At 35.9% G+C, this 14,310-nt stretch overlaps 1 protein-coding gene across 2 annotated transcripts in view; it reads right to left on the reverse strand.

Moving 5' to 3' along the window:
• Positions 1-14,310, reverse strand: part of Pola1 (DNA polymerase alpha 1, catalytic subunit) — a 329,844-nt gene that overhangs the window by 103,810 nt on the left and 211,724 nt on the right. For both annotated transcript variants that reach the window (XM_057760368.1, XM_057760369.1), the window contains one exon: positions 9,439-9,555. In XM_057760368.1, the coding sequence (XP_057616351.1) occupies positions 9,439-9,555 (117 nt within the window). The remainder of the gene's footprint in view (positions 1-9,438; positions 9,556-14,310) is intronic.

A 14,310-nucleotide genomic window follows, 5' to 3' on the forward strand; every position in this document is an offset into this window, starting at 1 on the left:
GTCTATGGCCCTGCTTATACTTAAGTAACAGGGAGCTTCTCTAATCATAATTTATCAGCAATGACCCTTATCACTCAATAACATCTTGGCTCCTAAATCATCTATTTTCCCCTGCCCCTATGAAACATGACACTTGTATTCATCTCCTAGATACTTCCCAAAATTCCAACACATATATCTTCAAACTTTTCCATACTCAAGAGCATAGTAAGCACCCCACACATATGGGCTCCTTAGTTTCTTGTCTTCATAACCTGGTCAATGCCCTTTCACAGTAAGGTGGCCCAAATTCATAACTTCTCATCTTCTACATGCCTGTATCCTCTAACAGTTTTGAAAATCTACATTCTTGGAAGCCAATCAATGAAGGAGCATCTATGCCAGTTGCCATCGGCTCCAAAAGGACAATTAACTAATGTTTTGAGACAGGGTCTCATATGGCGCAGAATGACCTTGAACTATACCTCTATCTAAGGCACCCTTTTAAAATCTGTCTTAAGAGGCTAGAGACATGGCTCAGCAGTTAAGAGAACTGGATGCTCTTCCAGAGGACAAAGGTTTAACTCCTAGCACTCAGAAGGTAGGTTACAACTGTCTATAACTCCAGTTCCAGAGGATCTGATGCCCTCTTCTGGCCTCCATGGGCGCCAGGTATGTACATGGTACACTGACAGACATACAGGCAAAATATCTATATCCATAAAATAATAAAATTTAAAAATTCTGTCTTCAAATTGTACCATCAGTCATCTCTGGGTTTGACACACTTAACATTAATGTTTCTAAAGATTCTCAACCTTGGCATTATTGACTCATCGAACTATGCAACCATTCTTAGCACTGGGGGCTGCCCTAAGCAACAGAGGTTTAGCAGCATCCTTTTACCTCTACACCTTTTATAGATGCTTAAAGCAGTCAGACCCACCCTGAGTATGACCACTCAAAATGTACTGGGGTCAAGAGGGGGAATGTGCCCCAGTTGAGAACCAATGCTCTAGTCAAATGGTGTCTTCCTTCACCACTCCATTATCTTTTCCACCTTATTGATTGGAAGCTCTAATATCACAAAGCTGTTTCTGTTTCCTTTTCACTTTGACCACTGGTATCTGGGTAATTTGGATTTTCCTACCTCCCACATTAGAATACAGGCCTATTAGAAGCAGGGTCTACATCCCCATTAGAATACAGGTCTATTTGAAGCAGGGTCTGGATCTTCTACTTTGTTGAAAGGGTGAGCTTCCATTTCTTTCCAGTATGAGTGATCACAATTCCTCATATAAGTTTCCATAGTAGGGTTTTTTTTTCTTTTTATGGATGTCTACTTTGGTAGTTCTAACTAGTTAACAATTATCAACAAAGTACACCACATTATACAACTTAATGCTAAATGTAGATATTTAGATACCCCGTGAACAGGATCATTATATAGTCACAGTTTAGGAAAGCTGTATGTGTGTGTGTGTGTGTGTGTGTGTGTGTGTGTGTTATTCATCCTCTAGAGCAACTTGATTATAGAATAAAATGAAGAAAAAGACTCATTTTTGCTGAAATGACCAGTCAAAGGGGGCAGATTCCATAATTTCTCTGTCTAAGGGCCAACATAATTATAAAACTATGACAGCATCAGCAGCTCATCAAAATGATGTGAATTTGCCTTGGAAGAAACCTTTGGGCATAATCCTTGAGGACAATTACAAGTTAAAAGCAAATATAATTAGCAACTGGTAGAAAATTTCTACACAAAGGATGCTGATGAAAATGGTGCAGTGTCTACCAGGAAGAAGGTGTCTCTCTACTTCAACATGTTAATCAATATTTTAGAAAAGATAAAAGAAAGGAAACTATTCACAACATCAGAACTCTTGAAGGCAAAACACTTTATCGAAAGCAGAACTAAGATCCATACTATCCACAATGGGATAATGATTGGCTGAGAGATCTTGCAAAGCAAGGACTTTATAACATTTGTTAGGTTTTTGTTAAACACGGTGCTGGTTGGTCTCCAATACCCAGTCTTCTCTTCCTCTTTAGTAACAAAAAGCTATTAATCTCTGTGGCTAATTTTTGGCCCATGATATATAAATGGGTATGCTGTGCAGGACTCCAACAAAGTTGCTTAAAGAAATAACATGTAAAGAAAACACATTTTTAAAAAAGATGTATGTATGTATGTATGTATGTATGTATGTATATAGTTTGTTTCAGGTAAAAACAGAGACCAGAAGAGTATGTCAGATCTCTTGGAGCTACAGTTACAGGCAGTAGTAAGCTGTTTGATATTTGTGCTAAGAACTGAACTAGGGTCTTTTTTTTTTTTTTGATTTCATGAAAGTTTATTTTATTAGGTTGTAATATACTTTTAACATATAAAAAACTCATAAATATATTTGTGACCATACTAAAATGAGACAATTAATTTTCTCCAATTATTTTCCTTTTATTTTACAGCATTTAGAGGAACAAATATAATTAAATTATGAGAAAATGTGAAAAATTATTTGAACTAGGGTCTTTGGAAGAGTAGTAAGCTCTTAACCACTGAGCATCTCTCCAGCCCCAAGAGGGGTATACTCTTTCGACTCGTCAGTCTTTTCTTCACTATTCTACCCTGTGATGTCTTGAACAAGTCTATACAGCCTCATTGAACTGTGCTGTGACTTTCAGAATAACAACTTGGTGCTGCTGTTGACAGATGATGAAGGGATGGAAGACAGGAGAATCAGAAATAGTTCATAACTGAATTTCTGTTATGTGTTTAAAAATATGCAGTCTTAGATTGGGAATTAAATGTCTGTTCTTTTTAAGACAATGTTAGTTTTGATATTCATTACCTTCAGCTCAATACAATTCATAAGTATTAGAGGCAAAAATATATCCCAGTATAATTTCTAATTGTTACAGGTAAAAATATATCCCTCAAAAACATATGCTGAAGTGCTAAGCTCAATTATCCACAAACAATCTTTATTTTAAACTATGGTTTTGGAAGAAAAAAAGTCAAGTTAGGGTGAAATTGGAGTGAATTAGTGGGGCCTTTAAACAGTATGAATGGTGTCCTTATGAAAAGAAAAGAGACAATTGACATGTAGAGTGAAGGTGATCGTTTTGCAAAAGAAGCAGAGATTAGAATAAAATATGTGCAGAGCCAAGGGACATCAAAAGTTAGCAAATGCTAGAAGAGGAAAGTTTAGGAGGATGGCTGTGATGACACTCATACTTTATACATGACATCTAGCATGATGAGGTAATACATTTTTGAGATTTCTATTTTGTGGTACCAGGAATTGCCAACCCATGATCTTGCATTTGCAAAGCAAGCATTCTACCCAATGAGTTATATACTCCTATCCCAATGTCACCCATTTTAAGCCATCTGGTTTGTGGTACTTTGTTAATACACCACCAGTTAAGAGTTATACATTGAGGTCTACTACTAATAAGCCATGAGTCCAGGAAAACATCACAGGACACAATCTAACAGTGGAAAGTTTAAGAGGGTTAATACAACCCAAACGGATGTATCTAGAAAAGGTGGTAATGGCAGGTTTATTCTTCCTGTATCGATTCCAGCAATAGTACTTCAAATGCTGTATATTGTTTTGAACTCCTTGGATACAAACTCTAAGAATGAACATATAAGTGCTGAGTAAGGACAGGAGGATAGGTCTAGATTCATGTAATACTTCTCTTGGAAATAAGACTAGTAAGTGAGGTAAGTGTCACAACTCAGGCAACATATAAGACCTTTTTATTTAATAAAATATTTGAAAATACATCAAAATGTTCATCAACAAATGAATGGATGAACATTCCATCTGGGTTTGATTAAATATTATTTGGCTATCAAAAATGAATGAAAATTCATACATGATATAAAAATAAACAATATGTTTAGTGAAAGAAGCCAGACACAAAGGATGACATCACCTGATTTCACGTCTATGAAATCTTCAGCAAATGGCTGAGACTGAAAGCAGACAGTTTACTATAGTTAGTTAGAAGAGGAGGATGTAGAATAGGTATAACATTTACTACTGGGGTGATAAAAGGGTTGGAATTAGACAGACATGGCAGTAATAACACATGAACATACTAAATGGAAATGTATTGTTTATCTTTTTTATTGAGCTCTGCTCCTCTCCCTGCCTCACCTCTCTACTTTAACCCTCTCCCAAGGTCCCCATGGCATTGTTTATCTTTAAATGGTTAATTTTATGTTATTTTAACTTTGTCTTAATAGAAAAAAAAAATACATTGAAAAAAAAGGTTGAGTACTCACTTGGTACTAGAAAGCTATATAAAAAATCCAGAAATCTCCTTGTTTAAGTCACCAAAACTACAGAACTCTAAAATGCCGGTCACAGTAAAACCTTTCTCTACTGAAACACCAATAATGCCTTGGTGACAATGTATCAGATTTCCCTATAAGCTTGAAGGTCCTCTCCTCCCTGCCTATTTCATGAATAATAGCTAATATTTTCCTACATTTTTCTTACATAGGAATAAAACACTGCCCAAGTAGCTTGGCAACATTTTTATGCACTTATTACTCATCAAACCAATAACTTTTTTAAGCATAGCCGTTTTGAAGTCATAACCATATGATGGCCTTGAGTTCACAATTTCCCCTCTTCTTTGAAGAACAGAAGTTTTTTTTTAATGATACTGATGGTGACAGAAAGAATTTTAGTAATTTGACAACAGAGGGTAAATGTGAGAAACCTGAGGACTGTCCCAAAGTAGAAACAAAGGTCACATCAATCGTTCCCTTAGGAGTAGCCTTCAAGAAAATTTAGTTAAAAAAACAATTGAATAAAGAGCTCTACTATAGTAATTCTGCCCTAGGAGCTGTTCATTTTTATCATATATTACTACCATTACCCAAGGAGATGAATTATGTAACACAGAATTTCCTGTGGTTCAGTCCCTATCCATGTACATTGGCCATGTTAAAAAGAAAAGTACCGTGTCCTTATTAAAATACTTACCATCTAATTTAGATGAACTCAAGTTCTGTCACCAGGACAAAGGATGAAGATCTTATTATTTAGTACTATAAATATGTGTGAAACTTAACTTCTGAATTTAAAGTCATTTAAGGTAAAGAAGAATCACAGTATTTTAAATAAGCAGCAACTTGTATACCATTAAATTACCATAAGGCCAAAGAAATTTTAGGGTACAGAAAATATATTTTAATGTACCCAAGAAGAGAGAAAGGACATATCCAAAGCCCTGGGAACAACACTGTCCGAGTTTTTATTTGCTCATTACTCAGGCAATCAAGAGTCTTAAGGAGAGACAGCTGGCATATTCCAAGTCAACTCTAGAAGTGCTCAAGTGAACTACAACCCAGGACTAAGTGAAAGATTTATTAGGTGAGGAAGAGACAGGCAAATTAAACAGCTAGTGTTTTACCACAAACTTGAGCCTATCTGAAGTTTCCACTAGCCTGGTACTAGGAATAGATTGTGATTTGTTCAATTTATAAATGACATTTTTTTGCCCATAGGTAACAATTTTATACAATCTATGTTAAACTGGTTTCTAACTTCCTAGTAGTACGTGTATAAAATAATGGATTTTATTGTGACATTTTCATGCATACTTACAATGTAATTAAATTATACAGATGCTCCCTGTTCACTCTCTGTGGTAATTTCTTAAAACAAGAGTCCATATATGGGAAATATAAAATATTTGTCTTTCTAAATTTGTATTGTTTCATTTAACATGATAATCTCCAGCTCCACAGGCTGAAGGAGCTGAATGTGCTCCCAAAGCACCGCACTTCTTAAAACTTAAGATGTGCCATCATTAGGGTATATACGGTACTTCCTGCTTACCCCCGCCAGTCCAGAATGGCCTAGCTACTTGCGCCTCTGAGAAGGTCAATATAGCCACCAAACAAACTGTGACACTCTGCTCACAAACCCCATCCAAATGCTCAGTTTCCTGAAAGAGTCAGTTTGTGCTAACAGCATGGCCCATGGCCAGGAAGCTGCCATTTTGAAATCATACAGCTGCTACCACTGAATCAGTAAGACCTCCCTTAAAGGAATTGTGGCATGTTGCCTCAAGCAAAGCCCATTTGGAAAAAAAATGCGGTTAAAGTTTGTTTTTTAGTATCTAGAATTTCTTTTCAAGCCCTCTCTGGTTTTATGTGGATATAGTTAACCATGTTGGCGTGCCAATCTGTTGGAGAAGGCCGCTCATTAGTTCCTGGCCGCCCAGCTAGCTTAGACCCAAAATAATCACACAGAAACTATATTATTTAAAACACTACTTGGCCCATTAGCTCTAGCTTCTTATTGGCTAACTCTTACATCTTAATTTAACCCATTTCTATTAATCTGTGTATCGTCACATGACAGTGGCTTACCAGCTAAAGTTCCCAGCATCTGTCTCTAGCAGCTTCATGGCTTCTCTCTGACTCCGCCCTTCTTTTTCCCAGCATTCGCTCTAGCTTTTCCCGCCTAGTTCTGTTCTGCCCTTACCAAAGGCTCAAAGCAGTTCTTTATTCATTAATCAACAAAAGCAACACATAGACAGAAGGACCTCCCACACCATCCACATGTTTTCATAACAAATTACATTATTTCATTCTTCTGTATGGCTAAATAAAACCTCATTGTGAAGACATACCATATTTTCTTTATCCATTCATCTGTTTAGAAGTAAGAAAATGTAGAACATTTATAAATTTTGCCCCAAACACTGAGCAAACTTTACAGGATGTAGTAGGTGTTTAATAAAACTTTTTGAGATGGGATCCTCATAGTAAAATGGCTTTAATAATGATAGTCCTGTCTCAGACTATGCTAGAATTATAAGCATGCAGTGATGTAGGATTCCCCTCTGTATTCTGTGAATGTTTTATTACCATTGGCTAATAAAGAAGCTGTTTTAGCCTATAGTAGGGCAGAATATAGCTAGGTGGGAAATTTAAGCAGAGAAAGGAGGAGGAGTTGGAGAGGTGCTAGCAGCGGCCAGAGGAGTAAGATGCCAGAGCATTACCAGCAAGGCACGGAACACATGGCAACACACAGATTATTAGAAATGGGTTAATTTATATGTAAGAGCTAACCAGTAAGAAGCCCGAGCCATTAGCAAAGCAATTATAATTAAGTCTCTGAGTGGGGACCTGTGGGCAGGAGAGAAACTATTCCAACAGAACCAGATGGGACAGAAAAAGTCTTTCAGCTGTAATGCAGGACTACACCTGGTAAAATTATTAAATAAAAGATATAGTTGAAACTCAGCAACTGAGAGCTAATAATCTTTTCTTTCTTTCCTTTTTAAAAAAAGGGCAAACGTTTTGAGACAGGGTATCTCTATGTAGTCCTGGCTGGCTATCTTGGTATTTGCTCTGTAGACTAGAACTCAAAGATCTGCCTGTCTCTGTTTCCTATGGGCTGGAATTAAAGGTATGCCACCACACCTGGTAAGATGTGTATAATCTTGTAAAACAGATACTTTGAAAAAAACTACAGAAACTAAAGTGATGCTGCTCATTGTACAGCGATTTCTCAGGTGTCTCTGAAAAGATTAATATTTTTATTCCTAGTAGAAAAGCTCAGAAACCTCATAAATATTACTTTCCAAACTCATCACTAGCAATTCAAATGAAGTACAGAAAAATGAGCTGAGTCCTTCAAACCTCCTGTTAGGAAAGACTAAGGGCAATTTCACTAAGCAGAGTGCTCTGAAACAGTGAATTCCAAAGTCATGTCTGAGCAGCCAGTCTAGCAAAGCTTCTCCTGGGGATAGGTAGCTTAGCCTGTAGTAAATATCTAACTAAAATGCCATAGTTTGGGGGAAGGATAGGATATAAAGTAAAAAGGAAGTCACTTTGAAATGCTTGTATTGTATCATTCATTAAAAAGGACAAAAAAGCTTAAGATGGTATTAAACTACACCAACATTACCATCAATGTTTATAAGAAACTTAATAATTCTATAGCTACGTATTTCTTCTTCCCTTCTTTCACCATGACTTGAAGAATAAAAGACTTTCTACAAAACAATTCAATTTTCATTAAACTTAAATTGATGAGTTAAGTCTCAAAGGCAAAATCAACTCATGAAGCAAAATGATTCTCCTAGAGCAGTGGTTCTCAACCTGTGGGTCACGAATCCTTGATCGCATCAAATATTCTGCATAACAGATATTACAATTCATAACAGTAGCAAAATTATAGTTATAAAGTAGCAACAAAATAATGTTATGGTTAGGGGGTCACCACAACATGAACTGTATTAAAGGGTCATTTCATTAGGAAGGTTGAGACCCACTATAGAACTTACAACTAGATTAATGAGACACCCTACATCCATACACCTTTGTTCTGTTTTTATACCTGTTGATGTAAGCCTTGAGGCTGATGTAAAAATAATTCACCAGGACAGCTAATTATCACATGGTCTACATTTTTAAAAAAAACCTATATAATTATCAAAGTTTTAGAAAGTAAGGAAAGGAACATTTAATGTTTATCCAGTTATTTATAGATAAGTTATTGGTAATGTCCAAATGTGTAAAAGGCTGCTATACCCAGTATATTCACAAGGTATTTGTATACAGTAAAAACTTGGATAGCCATCAGGAAAGCTATGTAGCAATATAAAACACTACTATATTTACTTAGACACTTAAATAATACACCACCCTTATGAAACAATTGAGATAAAGAAAAATAATCATTTAAGTGGGAAAATACTCATAAATTTTCAGTATAGAGCTATTGAAAAGTAGCCTAACAGTGAGAAGTATGGTTAAATTGCATGTAATGAATGAAGTAGCTACACAGAAATACGCTTGATAACTATAAAGCACATCTTCATTGTGACTGCAGTCAAAATTACACAAAGATATGTAAAAGAACAGAGAAATAGACAATACAACAAAATACTTTCCTAAAATTAGACTGTGTATCACCTTTTTCATAGAAAAGATTTTACATCAAAAGTTAGGGATAGAATGTTGCATTTGTATTCCCCTTCTCAGCAAAACCCCTTGCAAAAGCCTATATAAAGTTTAAAAATATAGCACATTCTCTTTAAGTGAACTGTGTGTTAGCCCACTACAAGTTCCTATATGATTTATAGAAGCTAGTTTAAGTTTGGTTAATAGCTTAGTAATACATAGTAATTAATCATAAGACACTTTCTGCTCAAAAGACCTGCAAACATTCTGTTCACCAGTTTGGAAACTGCTGTTGGATTGAAGGTACTCAACGGGGGCATAAGAGGCAAGCCATCTTAATTACCAGAGAGGAGTTTTCATACTCCATGTTCCCCAGTTGGGAGTCACTAATGGCAGTATGCACTATCCCTCAGGTGAATATACTAAGTCTTGCTTAAGAACCAATGATCTATGCAGATATTGATAAACAACTTAATGCCACAGAGGGGAGAAAGCCATTAGGCGATAGTTACCTCTGGTCTAAGTACAGCTTTCATGCAGGTCGGACAAAGAGGCCCATTTCGGGAGAAATGAAGGGGAAGACGTCGAGTGCGACTGCGACATGTTGGCTCCTCACATATCAACCAGCACTAGAGAGAAAAGGGAGAAAAATCTGTCATTATAATCACCACTCAACACCGAAACTAATAAACCCTTCTGTTATCAAGGATTTATTTCAATCTTCCTTAGAGATTGCAGAATAGTTTAGTTAACTCACTTCTTTGGACAAGCTAATTAGATGTATGCCCCAAACTTAAAAATTAGGAAAAACATAGGTTTGGAGAGATGGTCCAATGGTGAGGCACAGTGACTTCTTCCAGAGACCACAGTTTTGATTCCAGTACCCAAATGGGAGCTCATGACCATCTGTAAACTCCAGTTCCAGGGATCTAACATCTGCTTTTGGCCTCTTGGCACTACACACATACATTATATATTTACATACATGCAGGCAAACTATACTCCCACACATAAAAAATTAAATCTTAAAAAAAAGTGATTCCCATGAAATATTCTCCCTTTTCTTAAGGGATATACGCCCCCCCATCAAAATCTCCCAATTAAAACTACTATTATACATAAACTATAAACCAAACAGTTTTAGTTCAGACCATTATATCAAGTGTATAGAAATGAGTGACCTTCCCAATAGCCTAGTTACATAAGTATGCTAGTTACCTTCTGTTTGAAAAGGGTATTACAACAGTATCATACCTTATAGGACCTGCTATAGTGATGTAACACACTTTAAGTACTTAAAAGTTCTCTTGCCATAAAAGAAATGCTTAATAAAGCTAGTGATTATGTGATTTTAAATTAAAACAGATTCTTCTACATGTGTTCTCTGGAGACATAAAACTGGCTCCTATGTTTTCAAAGACAACTTTAACCACTATTTTTCAGAGATTTGAAGTAGCCATTGCCTATTTCTCTGCCCTGTAGATTTGTCACCCCTTTTCTTCTTTAGTTACTCTCCCTGTTTTTTTTCTTTTAAATTTTCTCATGGTGATACAATATAGCATGTCTACCATTTTGAATTAGTATTACACTTAGTATAAAATGTTATCTGTTCAATAGAAAGACAAGCTATCACATATAGAGTTGAGCAAATCTCAGAAGTTCATACTGAGCCCTAAGGCTTGTGGGCTTTGGTGCTACTGTATTACTACAGAGGCACAGTAAAGCTGGGCCAAGCAAGGTGAGGTGCTGTGGTATGTAAGTAAGCAAGACGTGTCCCCTTATCTCAGTGTCCCTTCCTATAAGGCTCTGGGTCAGGGCATTCAGAGACATGGTAATTTTTCAACTTGAAGAATGATCAGAAGTTTGGTTAGTGGAAAAGAAAGGAAAGACAACTTTGGAAGAAAGATCCACACATGACAAAGAATAGAGGCTAGAGTCACTCTAGGGTTGAGCTAAGAAAGGATCAGTAACCTGTATAACTCCATTCCTTTTTGCTAGTTTCAGCAGCTTGTCTTACCCCTTGATAAAAGCAGTATACACATACACATGAATGTTGCTTAAGTTAGTATTCTTTAACCTTCATATCATGGCATTTCCACGTAGTATTATTCCAAATCTGAGGGATGCCCTCACACACTGCTGTGCTGGCCCTTATTCCCCAGAATAGGCCCTTCTTGAAAGTAGCTACACACAAACTCAAAAGAAATCACCAAGAATTGGTTTTTACAGCTCCATTTATGGCTTTCAAACAAAACAAAGTGCATTTGTACAACTTACTAAAAAAATGGTATCTTTAAAGAATAAAAAATTCATCTAGTCATAATATGCTCAAAGGAAATTTCACTCCTACCTTCATTCAGTAAGCTAAATTAATTTATTATTAGATCTTTGGGAGTTGTGCACTGTTTTGAATATATTCACTGCCTCCCCCCAATTCAATTTTCTATCCTTTGGGAAAAAACCCAACCTTTCAACTATGTTTCAGTGAATCAAAACTAACTATTTTAAATTGTAACCTGAACTTTTCAGATAGAGAATATCAAACAAATTCTTACGAAACTTCTGATATTTGCCTAAAGTTTTACTAAATATTATGGTAAACAGGCAAAGGGGTACCAAGCACAGAGTTTCAGGAAACTATAGTCTAAATAGAAAAGCATGCTCTGAACAGAATAACAGTTCCGTATAGACAAGGGATATATTTGAGACCCGAAGCTCTTTAGTTAGCTCCACAGTCTTGCCAACCAAAGCTGTAATTCACTAACTTTTAACAAAATAAATTTTTTTTTATTTGGTAAATATGGTAACAACTACCTTCAATTTTTAGGTTGGTGGAGGGGGGTTTGTTTACGTGGTCCAGGCGACGTCAAACTCATATTCTTCCTGCCTTAGTCTTTAAAATAGCTGAGATCTAAGTAAGTGTCCTCACATCTAGCTGACTATCCTATTTTGAGGCAAGAGATCATTAAGTACTGAACACAACTTGGTTATTAAATTATTGTTCATAACAACAACAAAAATAATAATTTTGAGACAAGTTCTGGCTACACAGTCCAGGCTGTCCCCTGAGTGCTAGAATTATAGACATAATACCAAGCCCAGGAATTTGCTTTTTAATCTTTAAAATATAATGTTCAAAAAGTTTGTCCCTTTCAGACGTTTTCAAAACTTGATTCCATTATTGTTTCACAATTCACCAAGTAACCTGACAACCAACAAGATGTTAAGTTGTCATTTCACCTATTTTAAAAAGCAAAAACCTAAGTTTATCTCTGACAGAATCACTAACTAAACGTTCTTTCAAATCATATAGAAAACAGATAATAAATTTGTCTACACTTCCTACTAGTTATAATTAACATTAAAGGTCTTTCTTTCTTTGTCACCTTTCTATTCAGTGCTTGTTTGGGTTTGTTTGTACTTACTATCTGTTAATCTCCCTTTACAAATGACAACACAAACTAGTGCTATTATGCATGAAAATTAAGTATGCTGATAACCGTGTGAAGGGAACTGTCAGTGAAGAAAATAGTAGAAACCTGTAACTCTTTATATCTCATGTTTTATTTTGAAAATTAAGCTTTTGGACATGATATATTTTAAATGAAAATGATATATTTTAAATGAAACTCTTTTATGGGGGAAACAGGCCATTTTCAATATATGATTTGCTTCAATTCAATATTGTCTAGTACATTTCAACTAACACTTTATTCCCAAGAAATGTTAAGAATGGCAGGTTTTACTTCAATAAACATTTATATTGTTAAAAATATTCCAGGACTTTGAAAAAAATTACAAGATGGGGCAAATTGTCCACTACAAGATCATCAAAGTGAATTTCGCTTGTAAAAGGCAACAGAAACAAAGCAAATGAAACTACCAGTAATACTGGGTGACCTTAAATTACCATTCACAATGATAAAACTAAACATTTTCATTTCCCCCTTTGGGGTAATATGTACAGCTCAAGAATCTGTTGACAAGTCAATAGAAGAAGAAATCTGTTTTGAATAATTTCCGGGGAAGTCCAATCTAAGAAAAGGGTTTTTCAAGGAAACACTTTAAAACCACTGTAAGAAGTCTGCCATCTTACTACTGTGTCGTGTTACATGCAAATTGTCACATCCAATAGGAATAAGGACAACACATTTTCAGTTGCCTGGCTTAATCATGTTTATAAATGAAAGAAGTAAAGTCAACCTGTCCAACAGGAAAACAAACCATTTGTCTAAACATACAAAGCTCTATCCCGTTGTTTAATTTCAGCAATACTATTCTTTAAAATCATTGTGTAACAAATTGTGTCAAATACTGATCAGTTTTGATTGCTAAATTATATCTCTGAGATCTCAACTAAAATGACTTCTGTCTGCACAAGTTAAAAGAGATCACTTTCCACTTGTAACTGCGGCATTCTTGATAGTTGGACCTAAAACACCAACTGTTATTTACTTGTGTATATTTACAGTTTTAGGATTCACAGATGCAGATCCCACCCAGATCTAAAAATGTGGTACATGGGGGCCTTCAAAAAATTCTTCAAATAAACAGAAACAATAAAACAAAAACATAGAGAAAGCAAAAAGGCCTGGATCTGAAATTCACAGGAAAAAATTCAAAGCAGCTCTTACCCTCCTCTTCTATTACCAGCCAGTTAGCAATTTTATCCCACTAATCTTTCTCATCTTCAGCCCAGTTACCATCAAAGTTACTAAAATGCTGATCTTAAGCTGCTCTGCTGCAGTAGCCTCTGCCTTGGCTATCCTGACCCCATTCTCTCCCACACCCACTATAAAAAGGGGCCAAATGCAGTTCTCCAGGGCTCTCCATCCCATATCATCTCTTCAAAGACAAGTAACACACTCATCGGTCTCCTTTCAAATCTTTACAGCCTCATCCTGATCCCTGCTTTCACATTCCTAACAAATAATTCTTATCCCATTGGATTGCTTTTGACACTATCCTCTATCTTAACCTTGACACTGCATGGTCACATAATCCCTTCCTAAAAATACCCACTGTTTTAATGAAAAGTTCATTCTTCTACAAAAACTTCCCAACTTACTGGGACTTCTCCCATTATCTCACTGGACAAAGAACATACACTGGTTCACATTGTCCCTTAAGCACCTTATTTTACCTTCCTAACTGGTTGGCCCCTGGAGAATAACCTTGCTAGGGTTTAGTAGTTTTCTTGCTAGTCTCTAGGGCATGGACTCTCTTTTAAGCATCGTACCCTCACATGTTATTAGGTAATTTTGTGTAAGTCATCAAACCTCTCTCTGAACCTCAGTTTCCTCATCTATAAAACAGAAACAATGCTTATCACAATTGTTTAAAAGATAAAAGCAAAACAAAACAACAAAAACCCTAAAATAATC

This window comes from Chionomys nivalis, chromosome X (genome assembly GCF_950005125.1).
Source record: "Chionomys nivalis chromosome X, mChiNiv1.1, whole genome shotgun sequence".
NCBI lineage: Eukaryota > Metazoa > Chordata > Mammalia > Rodentia > Cricetidae > Chionomys > Chionomys nivalis.